This window comes from Cheilinus undulatus, linkage group 16 (assembly GCF_018320785.1).
Source record: "Cheilinus undulatus linkage group 16, ASM1832078v1, whole genome shotgun sequence".
NCBI classification, from domain to species: domain Eukaryota; kingdom Metazoa; phylum Chordata; class Actinopteri; order Labriformes; family Labridae; genus Cheilinus; species Cheilinus undulatus.
The window spans coordinates 42,673,919-42,692,034 of NC_054880.1; the positions used below are offsets into that span (position 1 = coordinate 42,673,919).

The 18,116-nt window shown below is 41.1% G+C and overlaps 1 protein-coding gene across 1 annotated transcript in view; it reads right to left on the reverse strand.

Annotated features, from left to right (window-relative positions):
* The window catches only part of csmd2 (CUB and Sushi multiple domains 2), a 443,344-nt gene that overhangs the window by 40,290 nt on the left and 384,938 nt on the right, over positions 1-18,116 (reverse strand). The window contains exons 48-55 of the mRNA XM_041809040.1: positions 16,626-16,814; positions 13,357-13,503; positions 7,353-7,541; positions 4,476-4,661; positions 4,143-4,337; positions 3,413-3,586; positions 3,138-3,311; positions 808-981 (exon numbers count right to left, since the gene is read on the reverse strand). Coding sequence (XP_041664974.1) covers positions 808-981; positions 3,138-3,311; positions 3,413-3,586; positions 4,143-4,337; positions 4,476-4,661; positions 7,353-7,541; positions 13,357-13,503; positions 16,626-16,814 — 1,428 coding nt within the window. The remainder of the gene's footprint in view (positions 1-807; positions 982-3,137; positions 3,312-3,412; positions 3,587-4,142; positions 4,338-4,475; positions 4,662-7,352; positions 7,542-13,356; positions 13,504-16,625; positions 16,815-18,116) is intronic.

Genomic DNA, 18,116 nt, shown 5'->3' on the forward strand with positions numbered 1-18,116 from the left:
GAACAGGGTACTTCTTATTCAGAGCAAAACACAGGATGCGGGTCTCCAAAGGCTGCTGTCTTTCATCCAAGCTCAAGGATCTTGTGATTGTTTTCTGCTCTCTTTGAATTGTTATTAACTAAGTTTGTTTCTCTGACAGACAGGTAAGCCTTGGGGTGTAACAAAGGGAACTAAGCTAAGAGGAAATAACATCAAATGTAAATATTATCTGGAACCTCCAAGGACAACGTGGCTGAGACCATGGTAATTAAATAATCCAGGCCTCTCTTTGGTTTTCATTTCAATTTCCCCTAATATGCAGCGTTTAAACTCATTCTCCCTCCGGGTGTCTCTGTGCTTCACCTCCGCTCTCTCTGTGATTGGGGTCATCTGTGGTCATGGAAGATATGAACCTGCACATTACAATAGGTAATTTAATACCTTCCCACACAAACGGATGAGAACACAAGGAAAATAGAGCCGTGCCCCTTTGGGCATAGATGAGGAACTGAGCACAATTTTTGACAATGTCCTCATTTTAGGCCTTAAATATGCACAGAGCTGATACCGGTGGCTTTATTAGCTCCAAAATTATTCCAAAGGATGATGCAAATATCCCGATGTAAGAGTGCCTTTGCAACACATATGGCTGTTTTTAACTGTGCCGTTATAGAATATGTGCACGCAGATTTAAAAGAGGTTAAACGAAAACAATTTTAAAAACATTGAGAGAATATTCAACTGCATATAGGATCCAGAGGCAGACACGGGGAGGCCTTACCTTCCATATCTGTAAGCTAAAATCCTCTTTGCAGGTTTAATACTTACTTTTACACCTGGGGAGGGCGTTGCTCCACTGCCCGTTGGCGTTGCAGGTTGATTTTATAGCTCCTTGGAGAACGTACCCAGTGTTGCAGACAAAGCGCACGACATCGTTCAAGTTGAACTGGGTTCCTTGGGTCAAACCAAAGGTGGGATTTCCAGGATGACCACAAGTGATGGCTGAGAAAGACCAGAAAAAAGCAGAGGTGAATGAAAATCACACATGCATCCAGGATGCAGAGCTTTGTTTTGGTGAAAAAATAATGTTTGAAAAGACTTGGAAGAGAGAAGTGAATGTCACCAAAGCTAGACTGGCACAAAGCAAAAGCTGGAGTGTTGAATTTTCAGTGTTAAACATTTCAGAGTTGATTTTAACCCAGAAGTGTAATTTTAACTCTGCTCAGAGTTAAATGGCCTTCAGTGTTGGAGTTATTTGATAGTTGCTGTGTTTCCATTAGTTTTTTGCAAAATAAAAGAGATATTTCTAAAATTTCTACAAAGTGAAATTGAGCTTTGAATGTGTTTCCATTGAAGAGAGTTTTAGGCATAAAATCTCATCTCGCGAGACCTCACTACAAGGAAGCTGGACGCTCAAAACCAGTTGCGTGTTGGTACGGTTATAATTACATCTACAGCGGTTGCCTTCACAATTCTGAACAAAATACGAAGGCAACGGATGATAGTTCAGAGGCAAAGTCCATATGAATGGCAAAAGCCACCTTTAAGGGTATAAGTATGATGTTAAGAAAAGTCTTGTCTCCTCTTCTGTCCACACGTACCACCCCACGTTTTCTCGGAGTAAACTGGTCATATGACACTGTACATCACGTCATACGATGTGTAAATGCGGAAAAAGTGTTTCCATTGCACTTTTGTGATATACTTCTATATTGAAACATCTGAAAAACCTCCTCATGAGAGCGTAAAAACGTTTAAGCGTTATTTGAGAGGCTTTTTGAAATTCAGGTGTTTTCATTTTCAGTTTTTTATTGCAATGTAGATTTCGTGCATTTTGTAAGGGTAATGGAAAAACAGTTACTGCTAATACATCCAGAGTTGATTCAAATCTGTAGAGCAGGGCTATTCAATTACAAATTCAACTAGGCCAAATTTTAAAATCAAGATATGTAGCCAGTCCAGACATGTTTGACGCCCAGTAAGCAGCTGCTAATGTCAAATTCCAAACCAATATAGATCAATTTGATAAAAATAGGCACTTTTTAGTCATAGTCTCATTTTTAAATTTGGCAACATGGCAAAAGCCCATCAAAAAGTGCATAAAACACAACAACAGAGCTGTATTTGAAAATAACTTAAGTGTTGCAGAGTGATGCGGAGTGTTGCATTCATGGTCTGAAATACTGTGGGAATTTATTAAAACTTGCAAAACAGGTTGCCTTCTGCAATTGGTCTAAGCCCTGCCCGCTGCCGTTTCAAATCTTGGGGATGGAGTTTTCCAGGGCAGAGTATTTACATGTGTTTAGTTGCATTTAATATGTGTGTGGATATGTTGAGATATAGGTTGTCCAGCGATCACTACTGGGATTCCTTTGCTTTTGTTTCTGGAGGATTATTTCTTTTGATGTCATTGGTCGCTTCCTGGTTGTAGAGGGGGATGGTCTATATTAGATGCAGGAGTGCTGACTTGCACTTCTGCCCATATTCTAATCTCTTTGCACCTTGTTTGTCATAAGACACCTGATTTTGTATCAGGTATTCCATATGAAGTGGAACTTTTTTATCTAGTATAAAAGGCGCATTGCTTCATGTTAACAATTTAAGTGGTAAATACCACAAATTAACACTTTGCAAAGTGTAGTTTTAAATTGAAACCTGTGAGAATTATATGAACTCCGAAAAGTGTATGGGAGTTAAATTAACACTGGTGATTTTGCTGTGCACAATGAATGTTACTGTGAGTAGTGATGCTAACTTTAAAGCTAAATGTGCATCTAAAGATGTTCTGGTTTATGGTCTATTTTTCTCATTTAGTGTCAGTTAAGAGTCTCTTGTTAAAATATAGGCATTACAGAATACAACAGTAAGATTGCAGTTTGCGCCATCCATAAACTAGTGCAGTGGTTTTCACACTTTATTTGCCCAAGGCACGTCTAAGATGAAGCCAAGGCACAGCATATTCATCTCTATGTAAAATAGCCTCTTTAATGGATGTTACAGTTTCATTAGATGTTGCATAGTTGTAGTAATAACATATGGTTGTGCAAACTCCCACAGCACCTAAACTTGCCCTGAGGGACACAAGAGTGCCTTGCCACACCATTTTAGAAGCACTTTACCATTTATTTCATAACAAACAGAAATCAGTGAACACTTACGGACGCAGACTGGAGCGCGTCCTGACCAACGGTGATCTTGTTCACAGATTCGCACAGAAACCCCAATAAGACGAAATCCGGGGTTACACTGATACACGACGCTGCCTCGATAGTTATAATTCTCCCCGATGATCTGTCCGTTCACTATCGGCTCTGGGGTGCCACAGTGACCGGCTATGAAAGAGCAAAAGAGAAAGACACACCGGAATATTTCCATTACCTATTGTTGTTATTTATTATTTTTCCAATTCTTTTGTTGATATGAAAGATCTCACCTAGACACTGGACCTGTGTTCCACTCCACAGTCCGTTGGACATACACTCTCGTACCCGAGAGCCCACCAAGGTATATCCGGTGTTGCAGGAAAAAATGGCAGTGGCTCCATAAACAGTTAGGGTGCCAATCTTGTGTCCATTTGGTGGAGTCCCAAGATCCCCACAGGAAATAACTGAAATGAGAAATAAATGAAAAACCAGTGTTTTAATTTCTATTTGGAAAAACTTGTTTTGGTTAGAGAAAACATGAATGTCATGTATTCTAATTTCGTAATATCACTGCAGAATAAGACACATCCATCCATCCATCCATTTTCTACATGGCTTATCCCATTGGTGGTCATGGGGAGGCTGGAGCCTATCCAAGCTGTCACTGGGCAAGAGGCAAAGCACACCCTGGACCGGCAATCACATGGCTGACATATAGAGACAGACGACCATGCATGCTCACTTTCACACCTACAACCAATTTAGAGTCACCAATGAACCTAACAAGCACGTCTTGGGTGGTGGGAGGAAGCCGGAGTACTTGGAAGGAACCCACACATGCACAAGGAGAACATGCAAACTCCACACAGAAAGGTCCTGACTAGGAAGTGAACCAGGATGCTTCTTGCTGTGAGGCAACAGCGCTAACCCCTGCACCGCCGTACAGATTTTTACTCACGTTAATGCCAAAGTTGATGTAAGAAATTGTAGAAGAATTAGAGGCATACAGTTTACACTTACTATCGCAGACTGGCCGTGGGTCAGGATAGTTCCAGGTGCCATTGGCCTGGCAACGAATGACTCTTTGACCTCGGTAGTAATATCCTGGGTCACATGTGAGCATCAGTATGGCATCATACTGGTTTTGAGTTCCATAGATCAGTCTCCATCTTCCATGCTCCACAGCAGAGTGGCCAATGTCAGGGCAGGTCACCGCTGCAGGTTGAAAGGGCGAACACATAATTAACTTTCATAGGCTTCAAATTGTTTCTGGTTTAGTCTTAAAGCTGCTATGATGAGTTGAAACTCACTTCAAATTTGCCCAAATTAAAGAGGCGGATAAAAAATACTTACGAAGACATCTGGGTGGGGCCTCAATGGTACTCCACCTGCCAGATTCCTGGCAGATCACTGAGGTAGTGATGGGCCCAGAGAGACGAAATCCAGGGTTACACTGGTATGTAGCTCTGGCTCCTAAAGAGAAATCCTGGCCCACAATGCTGCCGTTAACCGGAGGCACTGGCATCCCACAGGACATGACTGGAAGAAAAAGAGATTTGGCAAAAAGGAAGGATGAAAGAAAAACATTAGGTTGGTAAAATGAAAGCTCAGAGAGCAAAGTAAATTTTAATAATCATCTCTGTATGCAGAATGCTTAGCCAACAACAGGCTTCCTGTACAAACACACTTGCAAGCATCGATGTGTGGTAAACATTAGCTCGGGCCGCCATCTGCTCAATAGTAAACAATCAAGTCCTGAGAGAGCACATGCAATTCATGGGAAGATTACACCTGGTGCAGACTTGACCAGACACTGAATGAGAGTCCTGCTGTTCTGTTTTTGTTTTTCTGGTGATATGATTTTATAAATGTGTTTGAAAACCAAACTCCGCAAGAGGAGCTTTGGATTTCAGGCTTTTTCATCAAGAATAAAAAAACACATCTGAACACAGATGAAAGGACTCACTGGCAATGGAAATCATTGAAAATCCCACCATGGCCACAGATTCATCAAAAAATGAACTGGTTGGACTTGTTATGCATTCACATTAGCAATTTTTCCATTTCAAACAGATTTATGTTGTCTAAATTACTCTGACTCTGTTTATACTATCTATTAGGTTAGTCGTTCTCAACTGGTCTTACCTCGGGACCCACCATTACCTCCTAAATGAGGAATCGCAACCCAGATTTTGGACCAAATAATTTATTCAACAAAGAATATTAAATGTATCAAATCTGGAACAAAATGTAACTGAGCAAAGAAACAGAGCAACCCTTATACAACCCAACTCATATGCATGCAATAGTGCCGCACAATTTGATAAAAATGTGCTGTTGTAGTCATACTGGACATTATATAAATTAAAAACTGCAGACAGTTTTGCAGTGAATTGCTACTTAATACAAAAATATTTGCACCACCCGCAGGTAGCCTAGTGGTTTGAGGAGTGTCACATGTATCCGGCTGGCCTGGTTTCAGATCCATCCTTTGGCACTTTGTTGCCTGCCAGCTCTCCCATCCCTGCTTCAGATTTCTATCCACTGTCCTCCGCTGTCAATAAAGGCATAAAATGCCCAAAAATAATTAAAAAAAAAAAAAACAAAAATGAGCCAGACAAAATTGTTAGCACCCTCAACTTAAAATTTGGTTGCACACCCTTGGGAAAAAACAACTGAAACCAATCACTTCCTGTAACCATGAACAAGCTTCTTACACCTCTCAACTGGAATTTTGGACCACTCTTCTTTTGCAAACTGCTCCAGGACTCAGATTTGAAGGGTTCCTTCTTGCACCAGCAGGTTTGAGATCTCTTCATAGGTGTTCAATGGGATTTAGATCCAGACTCATTGCTGGCCACTTCAGAACTCTCCAACTTTGTTTCCAACCATTTCTTTGTGCTTTTTGAGGTATGTTTGGGGTCATTGTCCTGCTGGAACACCAATGACCTCTAGATTGGGAGCACCTGTAACTTGCCACAGGTGAGTTTAAATGAGCATCACATGCTTGAATTAAAATGATTAACCCACAGTTTTAAAAGGGTGCCAATAATTTTGTCCAGCCCGTTTTTGAGTTTTGGGTAAAATTATGTCAATTTTGGCTTTTTTCTTCTTCTTTTTTGTGTTGTTCCAATGCACACAAAGGAAATAAACACATGTATACCAGAAATATTTGTAAATGCAACGATTTCTGGGAGAAATGTAATTTCTGAAAAAATTCCAGGGGTTCAAACACTTTTGTCCATGACTGTTTGCAATTGCAATAGGATTAATTGCGAAGCACTAGGCTGCAAGCGTACATTGAATTGTCCTACATTTCTTTATGATAGGGTCTAAATGTTGGTTTTCTTGAGATTTTAAGATACTACATAATCAAAATAAAGAAAACCAGATTTGTTTTCCTCGGTGAAGCTTGTTTAGATCTAAAAAAAATAACCAAAATTAACTTTTATTATACGACTTATTAACCACAGTTTTTCCAGGCACACCTTTGTGACCCACTGAAAACAGATGTGTGACCCACTTTTGGGTCCCGATCCACTAGTTGCGAATCACTCATATAGGTGATTCTGAAAGAAAACTCTTATGGTTAGTCTTTGTTAAAGATAGGTTCTATTGTTGATTTAGCATTAAAATAACACAGTGAAAGGCAGAAATTACCGACTATCATGCAGAAGACTGACATATCAAACAATTCAGCTTATGTGAAGCAAATATCATTAATCTGACACTGTTCTAACTTCAAAGCAGCACTGAGGCGAGGTAAAGTGAGCTTCCTTGAAGCATGCCTAAGGCTGGGGAGCTGCTGGTGATGTCACACTGTCAGCTAAAATCATACTTTGATCCATGCAAATGGATTCAATGATTTAAAAAAAAATCATCTTAGATCAGAATGACTACACTTATAAAGTACATTTGCGACAAAAATGTCGTCTTTAACTCGGCACGCCAGCTAGACTGCGAATGTTGAAATCACTCCTTCTTTGCACAGTTTGAGGTTCATTTCATCACTTCTGAAAAGTGGGGCTGAGTGGGAAAATAACATTCTTATGTAACCAAGCCAAAGAACAAAGTTAAGGAGAAGCTGCATGAGCGGTTTAGAATAATCCTACCCTGGCTCAATTTGCAGGACAAGTAAAATAAATGTATGATATGACAGTCTTTATCTGTGTTATCTTATCTTATTTGTGCATGCCTCCTTAAGACTTACGACTATGCTTGCATCCTCACCTTGGCACAGAGGCACTGGTGCATTCCACTGGAAGGTCCCCTGTGCAGTCCGGGTGCAGGTAGCACTGCTCTGGCCAATAAGCCTGAAGCCTTGGTCACAGCTGAAACGTAGGGTGCTGCCCAGTTTAGTCCCTGTTAGACTGTGCACTGTGCCATTTATAGGGTTACTTGGTGGGCTGCAGTACGCCGCTATGGAAAGAAAATCACACACAAATAGGTAAATATTAGCTTTTGAAAAAATATTAAGTGCAACAACCATAAAAACCCCAGTAATGATGCAAGATGATGCAAGTTGTTGTGGAGGAGGTAAAGGATTAATATGCCTCCGATAGCACAGAGCCCAGGATCTCTTTTGCATCTGTCGTCTCTGCCTAGCCTGCTGAAGGAGGATATTTATTAATACAAGCACCACTATGCAATCTCTTAAAGGCAAAAGCTGCAGACGAGAGACAAGGGAAATTGATTAGAGGAAACTTATTTTTTCTGCAAAGCGTAACAGCAGTTTGTCAGCCGCGGCAGAGGAAGATCATAAAATTGATGGATGCTTATTAACAGACAGGAAGTATCTGTTTTTGTTTGTTGGCTAAATTGGATGCTGCAATCATCATTCGTCTATCCAAATGGTTCCAGCAACAGGTCTATAGATCCTCAAAAATGAAGGCCAAAAACAACACCTAACTGCACACGAAGTAGAGAAAAAAAGACGTTAGAAATGGCTGTGATACTGCACAACATGGTTATGTGACCCAGAAAACAGTGTTCATTGTGGAGAGAGATTAGGATGGAAGTGGACCACGGACACCAAAAATGCGTATTATCCATTACACTTAATCACTGTGACCACTTTACAGCTCCATAAAAATGCTAATTCTGACTCAAACCGCTCACACGTGGCAGTGCAAATGGCCTCTCTCTCAAGTCGGTGGGAATTTTTAGTACCATGCAATCAGATAAAACTCTCTTACAGTATAAAAACTTAAGGTCGTATCAGCAGGGCCCTCTTTATTCAGCCTTTTGTTAGATGGTGGTGTCTCAGAATCTTCGAGTGAGAAAGAGAATGTGAGACTTTGAGGGATGTGAAAAGACTGCAGAAAAAAAAACCTTTATTTGGAATTTGACAGTGAAGTCCATCGAGAATGCTACACTTGTAAGGCGATCTATAAGGTGTTACAACATACTTTGCAAGTACAGCAATAGATTGGAACAATAATATACTTTAAAGGTGACACTGATAGGGAAAAAAACAAATGAACACCTGCTTCAGTTAAATGCTTTGTAGACGGTGCAACTATACAGCATGCTCCTGTGCAAGGCTTTGTCCTATAAGTTACACTGACTCTGATGCTTGTACAGCTGATTGCATGTAAACACTCAGTAAGTCGCACAGCTTAGAAGAATCACAGCCACCCTGAATGACACTGGATTAGTTCTAGGTAATACAGAGCAGAGGTTCTCTAAAGCCGTGTTTCCATCAGGGGGTCCGGTTCGATTTAGTTCGGTTTGTTATGGTTTGGTATGCTAAACCCCAAAATAGTTTGCGTTTCCACAGACACCAGTGCTCTCACTTGGTGGTCGGACTGTAAAGGTGATGAATGTGAAGTCACAGTCAGCGTGAGTCAGCTGTTCCAGCAACAGAGAGATAGAAAGGATGAGTGACAGAAATCAGTCAGGAATAAGCAGTAAACAGCTTTATTTCAGCTGAAAGTGCTTTTTTAAAAAAAATAACTTCATTTTAATGATGTTAACCGCTGTCAGTACAGATCCTCAGCTGATGGAATATGTGTACAGAGACAGTTTAACTTGCAACGCTATGTTAATATGTGAACATATCTAGTCTGTAACAGTTTATATGACAAAACATGAAAGTTTAGAGCTGTACTGTGACAATTCGCCGCATTAAAAATAAAGGAAAAGTTCAGCTGGCGTTAAAATCAAGCTAGATTAAGTCAGAAATCTGGAGTGTGCTTATCTAGTAGTAAAATAGCCTGCAGCCTTAAGTTTTACAAACATGTTCAGCAACCACAGAGCGATGTTTTCACAGGTTACCTAATGTAAGAAATAGATTAATAACTAGTTACAGAAGAGAATTAACTGTTCAAAGGCTTCGTATTCACAAAACTTCTGCATTAATTTAGTTTCTCATCCATCACAGATGGATCAGGCTGATGTGAGCCTTTGGGCTTTGCTTTGTGTTCTTAAAATCAGGTCCAGATAAACGTCAGGAAACTTGATTTGTGGCTGGATATCAATATCCATGGACTAGACAGTGTGGATCTCCGTTGAGTCCAATTATTTCCCATTTAGGCAGATATTAGTCCATTTTTTCTCCCATTTTCGCCCGCTCCTCACAGAGCAGACTTCCGTGTTTTGAAGCCCAGAGGCGAGCAGCTGAGTCGCACGCTGGCGTGACGTCATTGCAGCCCCTATTGTTGTGTGTGTAGCTCCACCTTTTTGGTACAGATAGGTAAAATTGGCACCCCTACGGAAGGGTGCTGGAAAGTGGGACGGTACGGTTTTTGAGACCCTTTCCAACTTTTGCTCTATGGAAACGCAAAAAAATGTGTGCTGTTCCGCACCTAACTGAGCCGGACCGCTTGGTGGAAATGACTTAAAAGGTCTTGCCTGAAGACCCACCATCATCTCCTAAATAAGCAATCGCAACCAAAATTTTGGAATAATTTAAATTTATTTTATCAATAAATACTAAAGTTAGTATTTTATTTAGAACAGAGTGTGACTGAGCAAAGACTCAGTCACATTCCTTAACCATAATAGTGCTGCAAGATTTTATATTAATTCAGTTGCAATCATACAGGTCAACATTACAATTACAATATAATTCATAAATTGTTTCACATGTCTTCATCTTTGGTTATCAAGGAAAATATTAATGATTGCTCTGAAGTGTGTATGTCTGAGCTCAAAGGAGACCTTAAGATTTTGCAGAACTGCTTTCAAAATAAGTTTATATTTTCCAAGAAATTCATTTTTCCATCTTTGAAAATAAAGGTACTTCTTAAAAGTGTAATAGAGGAATTATTGTTAACTTGAAGGTCTTTCTGCAGACATTTTTGCACTGAAGTGCTACTTAAAAGAAAGAAATGCACCCTTTTTTGCAGTTAGGATATTGCACAGCCTGACATTGCATTGTAATAGCATTAGGATTAATTGTGCGGCAGTAGCTTGCATGCCTTGTATTTTCTTCCATTTTCACATAATAACATCCAAATTTTTTAAACTTGCAAAGCAGATTGATTTGCCCATGATGTGTTTCTTACGGGCGAATCCATCGTACAAAGATCCCACCTAAACTGTTTTGCCTGGTTGCAAAGTGACAGGACCAATCAGCATGGAGGGGCAGTACCTTCAGGTGCAGCAGAGTTGTGACGTAAGCAAGCAGCGACAAGAGGCCAGAAGACTTTAGCATGGATGCTGCTAAAGTGTCAGTTTTATCAGAACTTGACAAAATTTCTTCGATAAAAAAAGAACAAAGAACAGCAGTGAGTTGTTTTCTTTTCAAAAACGACAAAAGTCAAGTACTGACATGAATACAGTCGCCATGGTTCGCGTTATGCAGCTCTCTGTGGAGTTTACTTGTTAGGTGCAGCGCACCTCAGTTTGGGGAAATGATGTCACATGTTTTGCTGCTCGTAAAGATGTCATCCAAACATCCTCTGAGTTTTTTATTTCAAGGTTCTGCTCTTTCCCAAACACCGTCTATGGAAGGTTTACCAGATGGATGTGTCAAACAAATCCATCTAGCATGTTGGGTTACAAATTTATTTCTTTCTTTATTTATTTTGAGATTTTAAAATACAAAAACATCAAAAGGAAAAAACAGTGTTATTTCCTCAGTGAAACAGGTTTAGATCTAAATAAAATAACCAAAATTAACTTATTATCATGACTATTATAAAATGGACAGATGTATTTAAGCTTACACCTACATCACAGACGTTTTACCAAGGTTTTTTTCAGGCACACCTTCATGACCCATTTGAACAGCTGAGCAACCCACAGTTAGACCTGGGCACCCAGTATGCAGTGAGCTGGAAAGTGTGCAAGGTGCTTGTAAAAGTGAAGCTGCCGTTCCCATATCAAGCAAAATCTGTTTGCATTGGATAAAATCAAACTGAATCAATTTGAATTAGGTCAGAATGGACCAGTTTGGTCAGTGATTTTCAATTTATTTTTTCTTCCCAAGGCACACCATCCTCATATCCATGCAAAATCTTGTGTTTAGTTCATGTTAAGTTGAAGTGCGATAACCTGGCACACCAGATGGATTTGTTTCACACATTCATCCGGTAAACCATCCAGAGATGGTGTTTGGGAAAGGGCAGAGCCTTTGAAAAAAAAAAACTCGGAGGGTGGTTGGATGAACGTTCTGTCTGTCACATCTTTACGGGCTAATCAGAGCAACAAAACATGATGAAGGCTCGGTTTTGGGTATGGAAAGTAGGCCAGTGTCTGAAGACTGGAGGTGGTGTATGTGGATGGAGGATATCAGAGAAGTATTGAGGAGCCAGGGCATGGAGAGATTTGTACATGAGGAGGAGGATTTTGTAGTTGATGTGGGACCTGAAGCCACTGAAGGTGGATGAGGGTCATGATGTGCTGCCAGGGTCTGGTGTGGGTGAGAACTCTAGCAGCACAGATACGAGGTTTGGACATGGACAGGACTCCATTGCAGTAGTCCAAGCGGGAGATTATGAAGGCATGAATGAGAGTTTCTGCCACAGGGTCTTGAAGTTATGGTTGGAGTCTAGAGATGTTACTGAGGCGATGGAAAGCGGATCTGGTAAAAGATTTTATGTGGGACTGGAAGGAGAGGGTGGAGTCCAGGATGACGCCCAGGTTTCGGACCTCGGAGAATGGACGGATAGAGGTGCTGTCCACATCGAGCACGAGATCTCCAACCTTCCGCAGCAGTGCTTTAGGGGCCACAACCATGAACCATTCATCGTCAATGAATCTAATGGGAGCCTGTGAATCAAGATTTGAATTGAATTGTTTGAGAGAGAAATATTCACACCCCTTATGTCTCCACTGTGTGCTTTTTGCAACTCAGAACCTGAAACTGCAGAGACCTGCACTGACTGCCATCGCATGCCCACCCTCTATAAAGAAGAGACAAGATGAAGGAAGACATTGACACACAGAGCGGTACATCAGAAGACAATAGAGGCAATAGAATATGTGAGTAGAATTTGCACAAAATGTTATCTGGTTAAGGTGTTCAAGAGGAGAGAAATAATGGAAGACAAGGCTGCATCAAAGGATGTAGTCAAGGCAATAGCTGGATTGATGAAGAACACAGTCAGAACCTCTGGATCTTCCCATGACATCTGCTTCTTCCTTCCCACCAAGGTACTACAGAAAGTGACCCCATATTGACCATGGTAACTCCTCAGCCATCACTTAGTCCTTCTGTCACTCTGCCTGCTCTAGCAAAATCAGTCATAGCTGGGAAAAAATATAAAAGGGGCAAGGGAAAAAAAGGGAAACGACAGAACATCCGGTTGGGGAGACGGAGGGCTCCACAGAGAGGAGGAGGGAGCCGATTAGTCAATCTGGCTGAGTGGTGTTGATACAAAACAGAGGGAGCCTTTTAAATATTTAAACAGTCATAATTCACAGCGACTTACGCAGGTGCCGTATACCAACAGATCCTTCATGGTAGGTAGATACAATCGAGCTATAATAAACAATACACCAAACAGCATTTGCTAATTCCCAGGCTCATGGAGAGTAACAAGGAGTGCTGCAGATGCCTGCCGCCCCCGCTATGTTGTCATGGAGATGGACCAAATCTCTAGTTTTTTCAGCTGTAGTTGGTTGCTGAAATCCTGGCCTTACTGACACAGTAAACCCAAGGCACTTCTGATGAGACTGACAACATTGTTCTGAGGTATAAAAGTGAAACATCAGTTTCTTTTGACATATTATTTAATGGGAAAAAAGTCATAGAACTTCATGACCGTGACATCCCTGTCAGACTCACCTGAGTAGCGAATACGAAAGCCTTTGTGGCTGGTGGTGTGATCGAAAGACCAGTGCAGGTAGACTTTGTTATTGGAGCTGGTGATGCTCAGTGGACTGGAGTAGTTTCCACTCAGGGTTATCAGGAGAGGGCTTTGTCTCGATGGGCCTGAGCGGAGAGAAAATTCAATAAGATATAAAACATTTTTGAAAGTCTCATAACTCTGCTTAATAAAAGAACAGAGCTCCAATACTTTCATGTAAGCACACTTTGGTTTTAAAAATAAAGCTTTGTGTTCCCTAATGTAATCCCTTAAATCTAAAGAATAATTTGAACAGCATTTCACTTGCAAATGTAGAGTGATAGAACAGAGAATATGATTAATACAAATCCACAATTTGCACGGATTTAATAATTTAAAAGTCTGAATTTGGATAGGAATAAAGTCTTCCTGACTCATGGCTTGGGATGGATTGTGCATTTTTAACACTCCTGGTGAAAATAAATTTATGCAGTTTTCCATTTAAAGAGAAAGACTTCTTTCCATAATTGGCTTGGCAGGCTAAGAGTCACTGCATGGATGTTTCCCTCCACCCCAGAGATGATAAAAGTGCTAATCAGAAACACGACTTTGTACAATTCCCACTTTCTTATGGCCTGCTGACTGAGCTGCTGACTGTACCCACAACACACACAAATGCACAAGCCAGTCCTGGATATAACAACATGAAAACAAATAATCCATCCATCACCTAGACCAGTAGTTCTCAACTGGTCTAGTCAACCACCAGCCTAACATCCAAATTCCACATACAGTGACTGCGCCGTGATCCGCTGGCGAATCGTTTTGCAGAGCACATCGCTCCATCTTTAGTCTATAAGAGCATTTCCACAGCTGGTGCTCCAGTTTCAGAAGCAGCACTTCACTTCGCTCCACTTCGTTCGAGATACGCTGCAGGTCTATTTTCAGCACCGGCCGCTGCCAAACAGCGTCAATACCGGTCGATCAGAAAGCTCCTTAAGGAAGTCACAAGCATAGAATATCCTGTTCATATTATCAACATTACGTCTCATCCTGCAGCGAGAGTTAAGGGTCACAGAGAGGTCAGTGGGTCACAGAGCTACAACAGCGCCATTGAAGAAGAAAGGTTAACTTTTGAGGACATTTAGCCAAAGAATTTTACATAAAACCACAGATCCTTTAAGCAAACACTAACCTCTTAACTTCCTAATTCACTCACCCAATGGCTGAAGCAATAGTATCATGGACTTACACCTGAATGAATGATAAATTAACCCCAAAAGGTAAAATAGTCTTCTGTTGACATACTATTCCTGTGTGAACTTGCAGTCCTCCCATGATCTCTGCCCACTGATCAGGGCTGCTCGCCACGGCGCAGCGCTCTAGACACTCTTCCAGTGGGAGAGGTCACTCGCCTTCAGTCAGTGCAAACCTGCGGCGCTTTTGTCCTATGTGGAAACTGCGGGTTACACCTAATGACTTTTCCTCCAATTTCAAAGCTGCTGACAAAATTCCAAAGTCGGAATAAAGTCACAGGAGTCTTGCTAAAGTTGCAGCACACTCCTGTTGTCTCAGTCGTTGGGTGTAAAGTGGTGATAAGACTTAATCTGAGCATTTTTAAGGTAGTCTTTCTTCAGTCTTGACATCGTAAGTCTTTCGTCTGGTCTTGTGCTCTCACTGCAGGATGAGATGTAATGTTGGTATAGTGATGGTTTATGATCTAGAGTCTGTTCATTGTGTTATGGTTAGAAAAAATTGATTTTCTACGCTTTTGACTTCGCGTTTGGATCTTTCTAATCGACGGTATTTGATGCACTGAAAATAGACCTGCAGTGTATCTCCAGCTAAGTGTAGCAGAGTGGCAACTCGGGGACGGGCTGTTGGACTGGAGCGCTGGCAGTGGAACTGCTCTGATTGACAAGACAGGAAGCAATTTGCCCCGCAGTACGATTCACTGGCAGATCACAGCATAGCCGCTGTATGTGGAAACTGCAGGTTGGTCTCATCTTTCTCATGGAAAAAAAGGTAGATGACAAACAACAAATGCTACATAATATACACCGTGTTCCAAATTATTATGCAAATTGGATTTTAGCATCATAAACATTCAGTTTTTTGTATTCCAATGAAACTCATGGATGGTATTATGTCTCAGGGCTCTTTGGATCACTGAAATCAATCTCAGACACCTGTGATCATTAGTTTGCCAGGAAAGCCCAATTAAGGGAAAACTACTTAAGGAGGACATTCCATATTATTAAGCAGGCCACAGGTTTCAGCAATAAGGGAAAGAAAACAATCTCTCTGCTGCTGAAAAGCCTCAAATAGTGCAATGCCTTGGATAAGATATGCAAACATTTTATTTAATATTTAATCAAAACTTAAGCTTGATGAAGCGTGATACTGTGAAGAAATTTGTGGCTGATTCAGAGCACAGACGGGTTTGTGCAGATAAAGGCATAATGAGGAAGGTTTCTGCCAGACAAATAAATCGGATTAAGAGAGCAGCTGCTAAAATACCATTACAGAGCAGCAAACAGGTATTTGAAGCTGCTGGTGCCTCTGTAGTCCCACCAACCTCAAGGTGTAGGATCCTCCAGAGGCTTGCAGTCGTGCATAAACCTACTGTTCAGCCCCCCTAACCAATGCTCACAAGTAGAAATGGTTGCAGTGGGCCCAGAAATAAATGAAGACTCATTTTCAGTCTTGTTTACTGATGAGGGCCGTGCAACCCTGGATGATCTAGATGGAGGAGTAGTGGATGGTTGGTGGATGGTCAACATGTCCCAGTAAGGCTGCGACATCAGCAAGGAGTGGGCGGAGTCATGTTGTGGGTTGGAATCATGGGGAGAGAGCAGGTAGGCCCCTTAAGGGTCCCTGAAGGTGTGGAAATGGCCCCTGCAAAGTATATAGAGTTTCTGACTGACCGCTTTCTTCCACGGTACAAAAAGAAGAACAGTGCCTTTCGTGGCAAAATTATATTCATGCATGACAATGCACCATATCATGATGATCTCATGATTTCAGTAAATATGACCTCCCAATCCTGCAAATTCATCAAATGAGCATTTTCAGTTCTTTACAACCAAAAAATGTCACAAAACTCTTTTTCTGATTGTCATTTGCATCGACTCTTAAGGAAAATCAGAGAAAAATATAATTTGTGTAATAATTCAGAACGTGGTGTATACCCACTGAAACAGTCATATGACCCACTCTCGAGTCCACCAGTTGAAAATCAGTACACCATATATATTTAGATACTCACCATCAAAGATCTCAAGCTCGTCAAACTGACGACTGGTCTGGAAGTGTTCAATAGTAAAGGTGATGTTATAGCCCGGTTCTACTTTCACCACCCAGGAGCAGGACTCAAAATGAGGGAACCCGCTGCCAGGAGACTGGCTCATGATGACCCCCGTAGAAGCCGTCAGCACCTCGTTCATGGGGCAAGTCACTGTCGAGAGAAACAAAAAACAGACATGGAAATTCAATTCATCTGATTGCAGGAATATTAGTTTGTTTTTATTTCTGTTTTATAATTGCAGCTTACTTGTAATGGTATTTGCTTTCTAGTAAATTAAATTCTCCCTGAAGCACAAATTGGATCTGTTAAATCCACATTGTTGTTGGAGGGCAACTCAATGTGACTAAAGGCATAAGCTAAGTTAATTGTCATTCTGCTGCTGACGCTGTTGAAAGGAACAAAGCTGTCTGTGCTAAGTCAGTCCAGGAAAAAGATTATATAATGTCGCTTAATTCCCATGAACATATTCTCTGCTCTCTGCCCATTGTCAGCGTATGACATATGGGATGCTAACTTGCCGGCTAACGCTTACATCTGCCTTAAGCCATATTACTGTGATACATCTGGGCAGACCACATCCATCCACTCATCTCCTCCCACCCTGCCATTTGTATTCTTATGGGACATCAGCTTGACATCTCTGACATTTTCTAGTGGTTTCTGTCTTTATTATCAGACGCTGCACAACCCTCCTGTCTGTAGAGTTTTTTTGCTGTGAAGTCAACCTCTTAATCTGCCGGAGCTGTCTGCATACACAGCGGAACCCCCCCTCCTCAGAACAACAAACTGCGACATAAAAGGACGTTACTGCTGCAACGAATACACAAAGCAACTGCCACAGTTTCCCTTTCTATTGTTTTTGCTGCTCACCTAATGGGGCTGAGTGCAGAGCAGGTAGAGTGTGAAATAACTTTCCACTGCAGAGAAAGATAGACACTTTTTTCTCTGCTTTCTTGTGATTGCTTTTTGGGCTAAGTCACAAACCGTAAACCTACATTCTCCATTGTAGAATCAACTGCTTCCTTCTTATATTATTGCTTCCTATATCACAAACAATTCCTTAGGGCCTATTTTGGCTTACATAATACCAACAAACTTTCTTAAGACTTTAGGCTTTCTAAAACTCAACCGAGAGCTTGGCAAGAAAAAACAGCAATTCAAACTTGCAGAAGGAAACCGTTAAATTCACCTTAAAGAGAGTGAAGGGCTTCCTCACAAAGAAAAAAGATGACGTGAGGCAGCAAATGTGGCTTGAAAATCCTTCAAAGTCAAAGTTAGCAGGTACTTTTTATGTGCATATTTTTGTGTGTGATGATATTTGTCAAAAAAAGTATGGCAGAAAACATAGCTGTGGGTGTAAATGCACATGTTGTGTGCAGCAAATTGAATAGCCAAGCCTGTTGTGCTTCAGGGTAAGGCAGCAGCACTTGGCACCAGCAGGTCCTTCATTAT